The 18,000-nt window shown below is 42.4% G+C and overlaps 1 protein-coding gene across 2 annotated transcripts; it reads right to left on the minus strand.

Annotated features, from left to right (window-relative positions):
* Window positions 1-112: 112 nt before the first annotated feature.
* On the minus strand, window positions 113-11,157 carry LZTFL1 (leucine zipper transcription factor like 1). 2 transcript variants are annotated; one of them, XM_069859993.1, is made up of 10 exons: window positions 11,071-11,157; window positions 9,160-9,284; window positions 8,491-8,685; window positions 7,945-8,005; window positions 7,041-7,109; window positions 5,596-5,661; window positions 5,383-5,460; window positions 2,475-2,633; window positions 1,901-2,004; window positions 113-1,094 (listed from the first exon to the last, which is right to left on the minus strand). In XM_069859993.1, the coding sequence occupies exons 1-10, from the start codon at window positions 11,143-11,145 to the stop codon at window positions 1,076-1,078; spliced, it is 951 nt and encodes a 316-aa protein (XP_069716094.1). In that variant the 5' UTR covers window positions 11,146-11,157; the 3' UTR covers window positions 113-1,075. The 2 variants fall into 2 exon arrangements, with proteins under 2 accessions (XP_069716094.1, XP_069716093.1); XM_069859992.1 differs by having other exon boundaries at window positions 2,475-2,648.
* Window positions 11,158-18,000: the final 6,843 nt, after the last annotated feature.

Genomic DNA, 18,000 nt, shown 5'->3' on the forward strand with positions numbered 1-18,000 from the left:
GCATATTCACATTTCTAGCAAGATTCTTTACTGATCTGCCACTCCTTTCTACAGATATTTTTATAAAGAGCTATACAAAACATTCCTATAAAAAAACCCAACTCCTTAAAGATTATATTTGAAAACAAAGTTTTTATTTGGAGTAAAATACAACACACATACGAACAGGGACAGATGAACAAGTAGAACGCACTATTAAGAGGCTTCCAGATAAATTAAAGACATAAGGTTACAGACAAAAGACTCGAGAGAAGTAAGATGCTTTCTGGTGGGGTTACAATAAGACAGGGGATGAAAATGTCCAAAATAACTTAATTCCCAAGAATATGGCTCCATTAGCACCTTCCCTATGCTTTTCCAGATTACCAACTTAACGTTAAGAATACTGGCAAAATCAGAATCTGCATTCTGATGTTCAAATTTGTTTCAAATAAACTCAAATGAAAAAGTGTAACTCCAATTAGTGGTTTCATTTAAAAGGGTCTAGCACTTCTGCTAAAAAGCATTTTTACCTCACTATCTAATGAAAGCTCTCTAACAAAAAGAAAGTGACTACATTTTGCCGAGATATGAGATGTCCAGCACAAAATAACATTACAGAATCAGCATATTTTTTAATTTCCTTCCTAATTTTTTCTTCCACTGACACAATTTTCCCATATAAATGCCATCTCACAGCGAGATTAACTATACAAAAGTAACTACTGGAGTTTCCACCTTATAGGGGTCAAAAAACCCCTCTAACGCTTATTTTATTCCTTTTTTTTTTCTTTTTGAAACAAAAATAATCTCTTTTCTTTGTCAGGAATGGTCTCAGTTCTTCAATAAGCTCCCGTGTGCTGTTTCTCAAGGAATGTCAATGGTTAACAATTAAAAACATGACTGCATAAATTAATATCTATAAACTGTAAGTTTATAAGGAAGTAAGATAGGAGTTTCAGTATTTTATTAGTATTAATTAAAAGTTATTTTAAGCACTAGAAGCAAAAAATATACCATTCAAAATGAAAATTACTGAAAAATAATACATTTTATTTCTATGGCAGCTTCTGACAGATCGGATATCCTTGGTGTTTTAGTCCTCTGACTCATACCTGAGGATTAAAAAATGATAATTAAAAAAATCATCAAAACAGAGTAGAAAATACACAACATTTTGTTTCTAAAGAAAATATGAAACCCAAGTAATAAATTACTCCCACTAGTGATGCATTCCTGTCAAGGCTTGCTGTATGACTTGGGGCACAGGCTAATATACTTTTTATTAGACTATTTCCTCCTTTTGAAACTGGTCAGTTTAACAAAGAGTGAAGTGAGGGAATGACAAGGAAGCTTCCCACAAATTCCAAAACGTGGGCAGAAACTTAAACAGAAGTTTTAAATTCCACTTCTATCCTCCTGCAGCACAGATCTACAGGAACCGTGTTGTCAAAGCTCATTTGACATTTGTAGAATGATCATCTTTCATCTAATATAACGGCCAGGGTGCATCCTTCTTTACTCAATACAGGCCTAACCTTGTTTACCTGCTGTGGACTTCTCATTCCCATAAACAAGCATGGAAGAAAACAGATCACGTCAAAGCATCTGGTACATCTCCTACCTGTACCTCTATGTGCAGCACCTGAGGGCTTATCTACCACACCCGTGAATATTTTGTATCCCCTCCATCCTATTCTATACTACACAGTAGTTGCTGTTGCACACCAGTCCTATTCACCTGGCAGCCACTAAACGGATCGGCTTGTCAAAAAATCTGGGAACAGCCTCCTAGAAATTCTTTTTAAGGGAAAATTTAGTCTGTTTTAGAGACAGCTTCACATTTATAAAAATGAAACCGGAGCAGAACACTGACCCAGAACAAGGATCCTGCTTGGACAGACAGAATAGCATCACTTACTTGGAAAGCTTTTTACGTAGCTCCTTTATCTGTTCGTTCTTCTTAGCGAGAATCTCTTTCATGTTGCGATAGGCAGCTGTTTGCTGAAATTTCTTCTCCAATTCCTACATAATAACACCACCAACATACTATTTACATATTATGAAACCCAGGCTAATAGATGGCGCTAGTCCTCTTCAAGTTTCAGGATAGCACTTTGTCTAACTTACTCAAATTGAGAGGAAATTAGGTCGTAGATTCAAATGATATTACCAGGACAGATTGAGAAACACAAGCCTCCTTTTCTAACAAAATCAGACTGAAAGTCGTCTGAAGACTTTGAATATACCTTTCATTCAGAAATTTCTATGCAGACAAATAGGCAATTTTTAAGTATTCATCTAGTTATAATCACGCAGTTAGTTGGTTTTTTTGCTATTTTACATATAACAAGTTTTCCCACTGAAATAACAAAAATACACTAGCACAAGTGTGACCAACTAAACTCTGCACCCAGCAGTGCATGCTTGTTAAATTACTAATCAGTTAAAACATGAGTGAGGATCTCACCTTTACATTACAATAAAATGCTAACCTTTTCAGCTGTGGAGAGCTGATCCTGAACCCTGAGCAAGTCATGTTTTGTTGTCACCAAGTTCTGTTCCAAGAATTTTTGGTTTGCAGTAGAGTCGTTCAAAGTTTTCTCAAACTGGCATTTCAAAGCTGCCACTTTATTCTCCAATTCAGCAATATCCTGGTTTGTATTAGTCTTCAAAAGAAGAATATTTAATGTTAAATGCAAGAAAAGAAATATTTAAAATGCCAAGTGCAAATTTCCAGATAAAGTGGGTACATCTTAATTTTTAATAATTACGTTCATGCTATTCCTGTGAAATCTAAATTAGAACTGCTTTAACTAAAAAAAAAAATTAGTTAAAGCACTAACTAACTTATAACCTTAAAAGAATTGTTAATAAATGCATTTTAAAGATGGCTGGAATATCTTCTCTGCCATCCTGATATTTCAAGCTCTTGTACTTCACTTCTCTAGGAATTAGGTGAAGCCACAGGATGAAGCATATCACAAGAAGTTATTCAGCATACAGAAAGAGCAAATTGCAGTTTAAGATCTGAATGTCTATGCTATAATATATTTTTAGAACAGGTAAAATATCACAGGCATTTAAAAAACAGAGTAATCCAGGTAGGAAAAGATTAAAGTGTTAAAGGTCATACTGTACATCAGGTACCAATATTGTACTCTCAGATTCATTACAAAAAGAGCCCGTACAGCTGCTTGTGAAGTAACTTCCCTGTTTCTTTGTGAGAAGAAAAAAACCCCAGACTCTTCTGGACGTCACTTCTAGGTCATAAAACATTATATTCGTGTAACTGTTCTATGCATTTCTATTTATAAAAGCTCCCTCAGGTTTAAAAGTTCGTGTGCAAATTCTCAAATGTATAATGATTCAGGGTGAGGCTGAAGCAGCAGCATCTTAAAAAGAATAAAAATCTAAAGCTAAGGAAGCTCTGCTCCTTTTTCAGTGTGGAATGTAAGATTTGAGCATAGGAACCACATAATAATAGCACCTGTACAAGGAAGAAGAAAAGCTTATTTTGAATTTTGAGGAGTCCAAGGCTGAAAAGCATCACATTGTCTATTCTGATCTGAAAACTATACAATGATCATTTTTCGAAAATGTGACGTAAGTCCATTACGTAAAAGTTCAAACCCCGTAAGTTAAACTGATCCAACAGAACCCAGTTACTCCCAAACCATGGTTCACATGGTGTGTGGAACCATATTAAACTACTCAACAAACAAAAACACACCAAGAAAAAACAGGTAGAAATCTGCTGAGCTATGAGTTGGTCCTTAAGAACCACTGTGGTTTGGCAGTTATTTGTTTGTCTAAGGAATTTGAAAACTACTGCTTTAATGAGCAACTGGGTTCACATGATTTTATTGACACCCATCCTGCAAAAATATGAGTGAAACCAGATAAAATTTAGCATTTTCTCCAAACAACCTTATTGTTTAAGTAAAGTAGTATATTTCAGCACTGTATCTGCTAGCTAGTTTCAACAACAACACATATGCCTGTAAATAGAAAACTTAAACGCTGGAGAAGAAAGTGACAGATTACAGAGAGCAAATCAGGACATGAAAGCTGAAGATACTCAGCAACCCTGACACTGAGGCCAATTCATGTTTAACCAGAAAAGCAGGATGAGATTTGGTTCCAATCTTTTAAAACTACAAACACCATTATCCAGGATTTAATAAACCCCTTTAGTATTTTAAACCTTTAATAATTTAAGGCTTAACAAAACAGATAAAGAAAATATTTGCCATGACTGATAAATCAAGTTCTCTATAAAACAATAGTATTGAATATAGATGTTGAAAGTGATTACACTAAATCATAACATATTAAGAAAGCCAAGTACATACCATAAACCAGATAGAAAGCAAAATAAAAAGAAATTAGGATTAAAATATGAAAATTAAAGTGGAAATGTTTTATGATACTGAATTTAACTTCCAAATCTGTAAATACTGCAGGAAATTTTAAAAGTCATTTTCTCTAATGGGATAAAAGTGTTCTAGTTTTGTTAATAGTTTAAACTGCAATGCTTTAAATTTAAGAAACAAATCACAGGTGAGCAAACTTTAGAAAATCCTTATTATTGACAAAATAAAGGCATAAAATTAAAAAAAAATACTCAGATGATCGAACAGATTTATCTGTGTCAACCTTCAAGACTTCCACTTTCCTATTTTTCTGCAGAAGCATCTCACCATGTTTGAATCTTCATTTACAAAAACAGATTAGGAACCTTAAGCAGTAAAAATAAGCAGTGAATTACTTTTAACAGCACGCTGACATCAGTAGAACTACATAAAAAGAAAGTGTTTGACTTTATGTCACCTGACCCATGATCATTGACATTTGTAGCAAAACTTCAATTGATATTTAAGAATCTAAGTCACTGGACACTTTTATATATAAGTACATAGGGTTTAAGGGTTTGAAGTGAGAAGCAGCAAGTCTGGCTTGTCCTTATCACAATCAAGTGTGACAAACATTTGAAAGAATTGGTGGGGTTTTTGTTGCTATAAGATTAGATAAGGTCATAAGGTTGATATAAGGTTAGATACAATTCTTTCATCAGGAGGAGCAAACTGAAATGAAATAAATTTGTATATTAATACAACTATCACCCCTGAGAATACGAAATCTGGAATAACAGTCCCTGGTAGTAACAGGAATAATACTTTCTGATAATAATTTATCACGGTCTATGGGACACAAAGTATGTGTTATAAAAATCAACATTCTGGATTACCTGCTGACAGACCACCAGGAACATGACGATACTAACTTGAACATTTGTATTTGCTAGAAAAGAAACACTCCATACAGACCAACTTTTTAGGTGTACAAGCAACAGTTGTGTTAAATGGTGGTTGAGCCGGGGGGAGCCTTATCTATATTTACCTTTTGATCTCCTTGGATCATCTGTAAATCCTTCAGTGACTTCTCTAGTTTGGACTTTTCATCCAGTGCAGCTGTAGCCTGTGATACATTGAAACCATAAAGCCTCAGAAACATATTTCAGTTGAAACCATGAGAATAGTAACACGGGATTCTTATTTAGATATTTTTTAATATGTAAACAGCATTAAATATCCAAGCTTATGGATAATTTACCTGTGTTTCTATGGTCTTGAGTCTGGCCTTCAATTTTTCATTTTCTTCTTGGAGACAAGCAACTGTCTTTGGGTTAATGAACAAGAAAAAGTCTGTGAACACTCTTGCACTATTCTGAATTTCCAACTATTTCAGGCAAGAAGACACACTTCATTGCTTAGGAAAGCAAACAAGCTTCTATATGCTTATAAAATTTGGCCTTTGTAAGAAATCGGTAATCCATTTATTTATTGTGTTTTCTGCCTCTGAGCAAGAAATTCAAGTCTCCAATTCTACTGTAATATAAAGGATCATTGACTTAATTTGACATATGCTGTACTGAATTGAAATTGGTGAGCTCAGCATCCTGTTAGTATCAAGATTCACAACAAAGCAAATTGCATGTTCAGAGCTGCAAATTTCATTGCTCCTCATCATCTGTATTTTTAATCAACAAGCAAGAAAGAATGTATTCACAATTCCTGTTTAAAATAGACAAATTCCAGGTTACTACATATCATGTTCTGTATCACAGGAAATAACTTCATCGGTCAAAGTAAATTCACCATATAAACTTTGAATTATTTTTGAGGAAAACAAAAGGCATCAGATGCACATATTCAACAAAATGTGTTATAAATCAGAATTTGAACCTATTTTTGAAAGAGAACTGCATTGATCTGTAAGTAAAATACAAGTTTGAACTCCTGAATGCTTTAATTTTATTAATGGGGAACAAGAATTTGACAGAACATTTTGGTAATGCAGGCCAGAAGACAGAAAATGCAACTCCTTTCTAGATATCCAGGCTGCCCATAATTTAAAAGCGCATTGTAAAAAGTGTGGCATTTTAAAAAAGTTCAGCTGAACAAAAAGCTCAAAACCTAACAAAACCCATTGATAACATTAAATAATAGAATGCATTTTGTAATTCTGAAGTTCTTTAGCAAGTGGGAAAACAGCCATTTTCAAAACTAGTAGGTTCCATATTCTGTAAGTGTCTGTTTCTTTAGGAGGAATTTAAGCAACTAACAAGAGAAAAAAGACTGAACATAACAACGCTTACTTCAAGTGATACAGAAAGTGTTCGGTAACTTCATTGTTTCAGCCAGCTACCTATTTTAATTTACTTTTTTGTTGGAAAGCCAGCCAGCTGCATGGAACAAACTGGATACTGGTTTCTACTAATTTACCTCATTAAATGGAAAAATAAATAATTACAAAGGCCAAAACATCTTTGCAAAAGGATGGTTAATATTGCAAGACATGTTACAGACCATAACCTTGCAATAAATTTAAGATGCTTAACCACATTTACTCATTTATTAGCACTTTACTTTACATCCTCAGGTATCTATCTATCTATCAAGAAGAACATTATACAAATATTTCTGTACAACTAACCAGTTCAGCTGAAAAAGCTGAAAGATCATTAAACACAACTGCACAAACAGACAAGTTCTTACCTTGTTTAACAGCTCCGACCCACCTTCATTTAATGGAGCCAGTTTTGGTTTTATGAGATCCGCACTGGGCTAAAGAAATAATAAAGGTTAAAAAAATTAAATTATACATTTCTAGGAAGAACAGAAGTATTCCTTTGTCTATAAAGTAACTACTGACAGTTGATTCAGCTTTATTTTGAGAGGCAAATGAATGACTTTTTATTTCAAATTCATCTCTTACTGTACTTTGGCTCCAAAGTTATATACTTCACTTTCAGCTGAAGTTAAACAAATCTACTACACAGCGACATAAGAGGATTGCAAACTTGAATTTACCAAAGGCTACTGATGCTGCAGTAGCCAGAAGGCAAATGGAAAATAGAACAAATATTTGAGTGATTGTAAAAAAAATACTTACACAGCTCCAAACAATTTTCTTGTTTTAAGTATTCAAATATAATATGTATTAACTAAATATATAAATAAGCTACAAAACAAATACACGCAACCATAATCATACAAGATAAACTAAAGTCATATCTGTATTGCGGAATCTTCTCAGCTCTTGATGGGACAAACAAATGACCCACTCCTACCCCAGTTCCCAGGGGAAGGCAACCCAGGAGCAGGTGCTCCAACACACCCCTGGTCCAGTTGACTTTGGGACAGTGATTACGACACATGCCCTGGCTGTGTGGAATCTGCAATCTGGAAACAGCCAAGGCAATTCAGTGTGAGCCTTGGTGCCAAACTGCAAAATGCTAGATTATGGAGACTTTTGAAGATTTCCTTGAAAAAAGGGTGTTTTTTCTGTTTTTGTTTTGTTTTTCTCTCTTAAACACACTGAGTGAATATTAAGTATTTTAGACATCTGTCGTGACTCCACATGACATTTGATTATGATTTGATTAAAGAAAAACTCTACCTTCTTGTTTGAAGATGTAAACTCTGACTTTTCAAACTCAGCAACCTGTTCCAACAACTCTCTTGAAAAGAAAAATAAAAGGGAAGCATTTATTTACTAAAATAGCTATGCTATGAAACATATTTCACCAGCCTGGTGCTATTATCTTTATTGCATTGAGTCTTTTTAGAAGTACAGAATGAAGTCCTATGCAAATACAATAAATGCAACAGATTGTTAAATATAATCGCATATGTGTTAGAAATGTAGAATTTAGCATCCTTGATAAAAATATAATCTAATGAGACATCAAAGGCTTTTTAATTAAATCCTACCACCTGCTCTTAATTGACTAATTAAATTAAGAATATTGCCAGTAAAAACATCTTGACAAATTTGAGTTTATTGTGCATCTTGCTACTAGATAGATGGATGACCTGAAACTAACCTGTCATTGATACAATAGTAAAAGAACAGCTTTCTATGGTTAGGAAAAAAAATTGAAACATTTAACAGTTTGAGGTTTTCTTATTATTGAAAAACATTCTGTATAGTCCAATATTTTACCGATTCTCCAAATCAGAGACGTCTGTCTGTAACTTTAGGTACCATTTCTCAGCCTGAGAAAAGAGCTGCCGCAGAAGCAAAACGTTGGTGTAAGCTGTGTTTATGAGCTCTGACTCCACTTCACTGTGCACAACAGTCTGCAGTCCGTCCAGCATGTCTATCACCTCATCAACTGTGAAGGTCTCCTCAACAAGCCTAAACAGAGCAGTAAAGATGAGTCATATGTGACAACAGGAACGATTCTGCATTGTTATGAGACTTCGCTACACAGGTATCTCTCTTAAATAATGCAATGTCCTTCTGAAAGCATCCAGTACCACTAGTTACTAGATGGCTGTGGCACCATGAATCACTTGTGGTATCTAAATTTTCTCTTGGGAACGTTACAACCACAACTATTATTTCCGCTACAGTATTACATCACATTTAGACGTCAGAAGCAAGATATAAAGCAATGTCATGCTGTTGATATTTATGTTAATTCCTAAGAATCTGAACAACTTTATTTTAAAAGGACTCGACTTGTAATGTTTGGAAAATTATTGGGTTGTTCTTCCTCACTAAGAGCACACAAATGCAAATAGAGAAAAGTCATACCATAATGCATTGAAACCTGCAATTGTGCCAGCATGTTTTGCTTTATACTTGCACAGAATCTCCCCCCAGTACCTGCTGTCCTTAAGGTCCTGAAAACAAGAATTGACTGCTTTGAGACACAGGCCACGCTTGAAACGAGCAAAGCGCATGTAGTTGATCACTTCATTCTGGTGGTGCTCGTTAAGGCCTAGCTCTGCCTGCGGATAGAAGTATAAAGATAACTAGACATTGAAATAAGTAAAAAGGAGCATAAGCATTGTGAAGACTTGTCTTCCAACTAGCTTCTGTGCTTACTTTCACATGCAAGTACGTTAAAAAACAACCATATTTTCATATGTGTAATTCCTATATATATCATGTAAGTACTCCCCCTTTAAAAACACCAGTTCTTGGAAGTAAGCCCTTGAGTGACCAGTAGCCTCAGAAAAGCCATACAAAATCGGAGACAATCAGAGGATCAGAACCGGAAAAACTAGTGGAGAGAGAAGAGCTCAGGGATGCTCTTGGATAAACGTCTTTGTATTATATGTACACACGAATAACGCAGCTGAATGATGTATCTTTTGTAGACATACTAACAAAAATACACAGGAAAGTACATTTCTTTGTTACTTTATATGTAAAATATTGCGACTTCCCGTATAGTATTAGTTGATAACCTCATTTTGTTTCTCAAACGTTCCCAGGGCAAATTAAAAAAGAATAACTTCTTGATCTGGCTAATTAGGCCTTCTATGTATGTCTCTATTTCAAAAGATGGAGTACTGGCACAGCCAATTATATTAGAATAAATTTTGCTGGTGCAGGCAGCGCAAATCACAGGGAAGCACCAGTTGTATCGAACAGGAGTTGATAATCACAGTCCCTAGAGAGCTGCTGCAAACAAAGGTGAAGTCCATTTCATTTACTCCAATTTACTGAGTTAGATTTGCTCGTGTTGGAGACAGCAGTGCAGGAACTAAAACAAAACAGTTAATCCGATCACTTTGTCCTTGTTAATCCAAATCTGCAGGGCAGCTCCACTGAAAATGCAACACTATGATGCTAGCAGGAACAATACTGAAAAAGTGAGCACAGATTTCGACTGCCTGGAAATGAAAGGCAGTCTAGGAAAGAGCAACAGCAGTAAATAAAACAAGCCCTCATAACACGGCTGTAAGTCTGATGTCTCCAACAAAGTCCCACATCTTGCAAATTAGAGACTGCAGGAAAAGCTCAATTAGTGTTCTCTTTGCTGTGTCTGGGTTTCTTTAGGTGAAAAGCTTTTACTCTTTACACAGAGAAAGGCAGGTGTGTGCCAACGCCAGTGCTCACATCTCACAATCCAGAGAGCAGCCACTGAAGGACGTTACACTAGTAAACACACACATTAAGCACAGGCCAAAGCCACTCGCGCCCTCTGAACACAGTTTAGCAGCTCGGGCACACCGGGTCCCGCAAAAACTCCCGAACGCCACCAGTCTTCACAGGGTCCAGCAGAAGAGTCAGGGATGCTCGGGGCAGCGGTGGGGGGTGAGCAGGGATGCTCGGGGGTGGGAGCAGGGATGCTCGGGGGTGGGAGCAGGGATGCTCGGGGCAGGACGGGGAGGGGGAGCAGGACGGGGAGGGGCAGGACGGGGAGGGGGAGCAGGGATGCTCGGGGCAGCGGGGCGGGGGGGAGCAGGGATGCTCGGGGCAGGACGGGGAGGGGGAGCAGGGATGCTCGGGGCAGGACGGGGAGAGGGAGCAGGGATGCTCGGGGCAGGACGGGGAGGGGGGAGCAGGGATGCTCGGGGCAGGACGGGGAGGGGGAGCAGGGATGCTCGGGGCAGGACGGGGAGAGGGAGCAGGGATGCTCGGGGCAGGACGGGGAGGGGGAGCAGGGATGCTCGGGGCAGGACGGGGAGAGGGGAGCAGGGATGCTCGGGGCAGGACGGGGAGGGGAAGCAGGGGCGCTCGGGGCAGGGGCGCTCGGGGTCCGGGCGCGGAGGCGGCGCCACTCACCATGGCGGCGGGTCGCGCGCGCTCCCGGTTGCCATGGCGAGCGAAGCCTCGCGAGCGCCCTGGCCGCGCTCCCATTGGCGGCGGCCGAGCACGTGACCCGCCCTCTCCCCCCGTTCCGCCCTCACGGGGAGGTTTAGGCTGGAGGGACTTTAAAAGTCTGATTAAATCTCTTCTCTTTCAGCTTAAAACCGCTACCCTTCGCCCTATCCCTGGACTTCCTGATAAAGAGTCCCTCCCCGTCTTTCCTGTCGCCCCCGTTTAAGTATGGAAGCTGCTATAGGGCCTCCCCGGAGCCTTCTCCAGGCTGAACGAGGCCGGCTCCCTCAGCCTGTCCTCCTACGGGAGGGGCTCCGGCCCTCTGATCCTCTCCATGGCCGCCTCTGGACTCACTCCAACAGATCCATATCCTTCCTGTTGGTGCCGTGAAAAAAGCCAAAGTCGGTAATCAATGCCAATTTGGTTAGTAAGTAGGTATTGCTTTAATAAATAATACGACGCTGGACGCACAGGGAGTCATTTCACCTAATGGGTGTCTGTTGATGCTGGTTACAGGACTTTTATAATGGTTAAACATATTCATATAGATTCCGAGAAACACTGGTTACGTATTCAGGAAATATTAAACATACATAGAACCCGTTATCGTATCTTATCACCCACTCTCGAATGTACATCGCAGTTCCTTTGTGTCTTCAGAACGCTCTGATGCTCCTTATCTTATCAGTCTTAATGATTTTTTCCTTCCTTCGCTGTGCTGAGGGCTCCAAAGCTGGACACAATGCTCCAGGTGAGGTCTCACAAGAGCAGAGCAGAGGGGCAGAATGGGGGAGTGGCTTTAAATTAAAAGGGGGAAGATTTAGATTACACATTGGGAAGAGATTATTCATAATGAGGGTAGTGAGGCACTGGCACAGTTTGCCCCGGGAAGTTGTGGATGCCCCATCCCTGGAAGTGTTCAAGGTCAGTATGAGCTCTACACTCCAGGCATGTTTTAGCTAGTGCAGTGATTTTTTTTCATTATTGTTGTTGTTGGGTGGTTGTTGTTGTTGTTGTTATTATTATTATTATTATTATTATTATTTTCCCTTCTGGGTCGTGTGGCTACCCAAGGTGCAGACAGAACATGGGAAGACTCAAAGCTGGGCTCCAGAGCTGAGTGCAGTAGCACCCGAGGGAGGGCATGATTGTCTTGAGCCTTTGAAGGGCTTTGTCCTGAGCCCTGTCCCCACTGGAGAGGACACTACTTGTGTTCAAGACGAAGGCATTACAGCCCTTATTGTCATGTGTGTCCATCCTCTCACCAGCACCCAAGTTCTGTCCTTGTCCCAGGGGGTTTGTGCTGCTTTCTGCACGGGGCTGTGCCTGTGAGCCCTGCAGGGACCTATCTGTTCAGCCTCACCCACCAAAGGGCTGCTTCTCCTGGGGAAGGGATATGGGGAGTCCCCCTCCTTCCCTGGTGGCTCATGCCCTTCAGGGGTCTTTGGCTCTGATCTGGGGCTCAGTGGGGCTTTTGCACCTCTCGTGTGCCATTTCCCAGTGCACCCTGTGCTCCCTCCTGCTCCCACACAGGCACAGAGCCATATGAAGAAACAGCTTTTAATGGAAAAAACAATCAATATAAAAGGTCCCCTCAAAGCTACTCTAACACCCTTACTCATCTCTCCCCTCAGAATACACCACCCCTCCTACCCAGCCCTCCAGTACTCCCATCTTTTTTGCATCTCTGGAATGGGACTGATCCCATCCTGCCTCCTCTTTGCTGCCAGAAAAAGCCCTGTGCTTGCTCAGTGGTGTTGGCCAGGTTCCATTCCTCCTCTTCCTGCCCCACTTCTCTGACATGGCAGCATGATTCAGCTCCATCGCTGAATGCCCCCATGGATCCCGGGACTCCATCCCAATGGTGTTAGGCTCTTCCAGGCTCAGGATGGCATCAATAGTCTTGGGGACAACATAATTGCTCATCTTCAGTGCATCCAGAGAGCAATCAATAAGCCTTAGGATTTCTTCGAGAGGTACCTCCCTGGGCAGTGCAAGGAACTCTGCCAGGTCCCCAGCGTCTTTGTTGTGGGAGGCATCAGAGGAGCTGGAGGGAACGTAAGTGCCCGGTGGGATGTTGCTGCCTGGTTGTGCCCCCATGGAGGTGGCTGTGCTGGAGATGTTACCCTGTGCAGAGCTCCCCTCAATGTGCGGGCAGCTGTGGACAGATGTCACAAGAAGCAGCATGGGTCCTGGAGTCACCACTCTCCCATCTCTGTGTGCACCGCTGTGGTCCCCAAGCATGGGGTCACTGCTGCGACCATCCTGGCTGACCTCCACCGTGTCCAGGGAGCAACCAACAACACTTAGGAACTCTTCAAGGAATTCCTCCTCAGACAGTGTAAATTTGCTCTCTGAGTCTCCAAGGTCTTGACTGTCGGAGCAGCAGAGGATTTGGGGAGCATGTTGCTGCCCGGGTGGATGTTGCTGACCAGGGGTGCTGCCATAGGGGTGTCTGTGCTGGATACGTTGCTCAGGAAAGAGTAGCCCTTGATGTTCTGATGGCTGAGGATGGATGTCAACATCAGCAACACTGGAGCAGCTGGGGCCACTGCTTTCCCTTCTACACCAGTGCCATGAGAGTCCCCAGGCATGGGGCTGCTGTTGGGATTGTCCTGGTTGATCCCCACTGTATCCAGGGAGTAACCAGTGAGTCTTTGGAACTCTTCAAGAAAGTCCTGGAGATACTCCTCTCTAAGGGCCACCACTCTCCCCTCTCCATTGGTGGCCCCAAACATGGGGCCACCACTGGGACTGTGCTGACTGATCCCCACTGTGTCCAGGGAGCAACCAAGGAGCTGTAGGGCCTCTTCAAGAAGCTCCTCATCAGGTACGTCAAAGTCAGCCTCCAGGTCCCCAGTGCCTTGGTTGTGGGAGGCACAAAGGAGCTGGGGTGGACGACGCTGCCTGGGGGCCTATTCCTGCCTTGTTGTGCCCCTGTGGGAGTGGCCATGCTGGAGATGCTGCCCTGCGCAGGGTTCTCCTTGGTGTGCTGGTAGCCGGGGATAGATGTCATCAGCAACATTGAGGGGTCTGAGGCCACTGCTCTCCCATCTCTGCCAGCACCACCACACTCTCTACGTGTGGGGTCACTGCAGGGACTATTCTGGCTGGCCTCCACCGTGTCCAGGGAGTAACCAAAGAGCCTTACAGACTCTTTGAGAAGCTCCTCCTTGGACACTGTAATGTCACCCTCTGGGTCTTCAAGGGCTTGGTCATGGGGGGCAGCAGAGGAGCTGGGAGGCACGTCACTGCCTGAGTGGATGTTGCTGCCCAGGGGTGGCCAAGTGGTGGGGGTGGCCATGCTGGAGTTGTCTCTCTGCATGGATTGACCCTGGATGTGCTGGATGCTGGGAACAGATGTTGCCAGCAGCACTGGAGGGGCCTGGACCACCACTCTCCTCTTTTTATTCGCAGGTAGGAGGTGTTTGGATTGGCCCTGGGGGGTGCCTGTGGCCGCCCAGTCCAGGGGGGGCCCACAGCCCCTGGGGAGCCCACAGGGCACAACCTGGCTGAGAAGCGCTGTTGGGCCCATGGATGGATGTGGCTGGTGGAGTGAGGTTGGTGTTGGTCCACTGGAAGCCCTGGGTGTCCATACAACAGCCATATGGAGGTGTCTGCAGCCCTGTGTGGATGAGAGAGGGCTGGGCTGGGGGGACCCTCCAGAGCACCCACCAAGCCAGACCCCATTGCTGACCTCCCCAGGCTCTGCACCAGGCACAACAAGGAGCTTGTGGCTGGGGTGCTCCTTGCGGGATGAGCTACTGTGCCAGCAGGATGGGATTGCGAATTTTAAGGAAACTCATTTCTAAGAGGTGAATCAGGAGACATGGCCCCAGGAAATTGGCAGATTTTCTGGAAATTCAATGACTGTGTACACACCATCCAGGTGAGGGCAGGGATGCATGCCTTGGTTGCCCAATCCCTGTGCCTTATTTATCAGGGAGACAGGGGTGGCGGGGCTGTTGGGTGTGCCTGCGGTCAGGGATGCTGAAGGTCCCAAAGGTGCCTGGCTGCCAGAGCAGACAAGGATGCCATACCTGCTGGTGGCCCCTGCAGTTTCTGTGGGACCTGGGCTTCCACTTCCACTGTGGGTGCCAAGGCGGTGGGCAAGGATTGCTGCTGTGCAGGCAGTCGCCACAGCATGTCTGAGCCTGGAAGAGAGACAGAAGCCATGGCCGGCAGTCACCTCTGCTCTTGTCCCCAAGAGTGTCAATGGACTGCAGGGCTCAGGGTTCATCCCTACCCTGTCCCTGCTTCTGCTACCTGTGCATTTCCTTCTTGCCTTTTAGTTTGATCAGCAGGTCTTGACTTAGCCATCGTTTCCTGAACTCTTACACCTGGGGATCAAGAACTCTTGCACTCTATGGAAAGCAACATTAAAGATCTGTCAGCTCTGTTCTGCTCCCTTTTCCTCTAAGTCAGTTTCCCAGGGGATCCTATTGCTTCACTGCTTGAAGAGCTGGTAGTTTTGTCCTGGGATTTCCACTAGTGAGTTATCACTGCAGCCCAGGCTATCTCCAGTCTTGATGTCACCAGTTAGCTCACTTGTGTTAGTGATTATCAGGTCCCGTATCACATCCCCTTTTGTAGAGCTGTCTATTACTTGGCTTGAGAAGTTATCCTCAATGCACTTAAGGAGTCTCCTGCGTTGCCTTCAGCTCACCATGCTGCTGTCGGGATGGTTGAAGTCCTCCAGCAGAATGAGAACCTGTGTGATGACTCCTGTAGCCGGAGTGAGAAGGCTTCACTTCTCCCTCATTAGCCACCCCCCCTCCCTTGGCGGCCACCCTCATTGTGAAGAAATTCCTCCTCATGTCTAGTTTAATTTTGCCCTTCTCCAGCTTATGGCCATTATCATATATAATGTTACTGCTTAAGAAGCTGTTGCATAACCAGGAAATTGTACTTCCCTGAACTCTCAGAAATAAAGTACTCGGACTTCTCCCTTTGCACTTGTCTGTGGTGCAGCGTGGTTGTTTTTTCCTTACCCTGATCTGAAGATGTTCCTCAGCTCAAATAAGCCAGCTCTGATTGTAAAAGTTCAGGACTCCAAGCAAGCCTAGGCAATGACAGAGAAGACCTCACTGTTTTCCTGAAGCATGGCCCAGCAGGCAGCAACATTTTTCCATGTGGTAAGTTCTAAGTGCAATATATTTTGGTTCTATGGACCAAACATGGTGTTAAATGTGAGAAAAATGCCTACTTTTATTAATCCTTGTCATTCATGACTGTCTGCTCTTCTTCAAGGTATGCCAGTGTACCCTGTGCCTTCAGCTGATGTGGTGTTTGCCTCAGACTTTCACACAGAAGTTACACCTTAAATATTTGAAATAATAAGAGAAACTATAGCTGTAATTGTCAATGTCACCAGAATCACAAACAGTGACTGCCCTGAAGGAGCCACAGTAACTGTTGTCTCCTCCACCTTGGCTATCCACAACCTAGTCTGCTTCTCAGAGTCCTGCAGCCACAAACACATCAGGGGTGGTAAAAGTCTGAACAATCAGAGATCCTCAAGTGGATGTAATATTGGCAATGCACTGAGTTTGCTGCCAGAAACTCTTTCAAGCTAATTAGCTAAGGTCCAAACAAAAGGAGAGAGCTGTGTATTTCAGCTAAACCTCACCACAAATGTGTCTTCTATTAGACACTGCTGTCTTCAAGTAGACTGAATTGGATGTTTTCCCTGTCAGTTTTGCTTTTAATGATACCCCCCTCTCTCAGCAGTGAGAAAGCATTTGAGTTAATAAATCTTCTAGGTTTTTTTCCTTGTGATCAATGGAAAGACCTGCACAGGCTAAGAAAGATGCAAAAGAGGACAGCTTGACAGTTTAACAAAGCTACATGGAAGCAGGAAGGGAGTGATTACAAGCAGATTTCTGTTCAGAATTAGTTTTATTGCATTACAAGAATCAAAACATTTGAATATGGAAATTGGTAGTTCTAAAAACTTAAGGCACCACGGGAACATGGTAAAGAATTGCCTAAATCTTGCTGCCTCCTTGTGGTTAGTAGAGTGTAAGACCATAACAAAACTTTTAATTCATAGAATCATGGAGTCACAGAATCATAGAATAGTTGGGTTGGAAGGGACCTTAAAGATCATCTAGTTCGAACCCCTGCCATGGGCAGGGACACCTCCCACTAGACCAGGCTGCCCAAGGCCCCATCCAACCTGGCCTTGAACACCTCCAGGGATGGGGCAGCCACAGCTTCCCTGGGCAACCTGTGCCAGTGCCTTGCCACTTTCATAGTGAAGAAATTCTTCCTTATATCTAGTCTAAATCTGCCCCTCTCCAGTTTATAGCTGTTCCCGCTTGTCCTATCACTACAAACCTTTGTGAACAGCCCCTCCCCAGCTTTCTTGTAGCCCCCTTCAGGTACTGGAAGGTTGCAATAAGGTCTCCTCGGAGCCTTCTCCTCTCCAGACTGAACAACCTCAAATTTCAACTCTTTCTAACTATAACAAAAAAACCCCAAACCATGTTTTTCCCACTTCTTCCTTTCCTGTTTGTCTGCCTCCTTCTCTTTCTCCACACCTAATCAACTGTGGTGTGTGTTAGTGCATTAACAGCAGTGTTTATAAGGTTTTTTTTTTTTTGCAAACCGTGCTTTTAACAACTTCTTGCCAATTCTTATAGGGTTGTTCAAATCCCTGTGACCTCTCACTACCTCTCATAACTTGGATTAGTCTGTTGAACTGCTGGCTGTGCCGAGTGCTGCAAGGATTCATGGCTTCTCATTCAGTGAGTGTATTTCTGACTTTTCCTAAATTTGTTTCTCCTCTCCTTCAACCTTAAACTCTGCCCATGCAGATAAATTCCATTTTACTACTTTCTTTTATTCTTTGCTATCAATGTAAACTCCTGTGAAAGGCTCTCTAATGCTTTA

The sequence above is a fragment of the Phaenicophaeus curvirostris genome, chromosome 6, assembly GCF_032191515.1.
Source record: "Phaenicophaeus curvirostris isolate KB17595 chromosome 6, BPBGC_Pcur_1.0, whole genome shotgun sequence".
Taxonomy (NCBI): Eukaryota; Metazoa; Chordata; class Aves; order Cuculiformes; family Cuculidae; genus Phaenicophaeus; species Phaenicophaeus curvirostris.

Excerpts from the sequence above, each read along its gene's own strand:
- LZTFL1 (XM_069859992.1), bottom strand. The coding sequence starts at position 11,145 with ATGGGAGCGCGGCCAGGGCGCTCGCGAGGCTTCGCTCGCCATGGCAAC. Across the intron at positions 8,686-9,159 it reads CAGGACCTTAAGGACAGCAG|GCTTGTTGAGGAGACCTTCA; the intron begins GTACTGGGGGGA and ends TGCTCTGTTTAG. Across the intron at positions 2,649-5,382 it reads TGATCCAAGGAGATCAAAAG|ACTAATACAAACCAGGATAT; the intron begins GTAAATATAGAT and ends CTTCTTTTGAAG.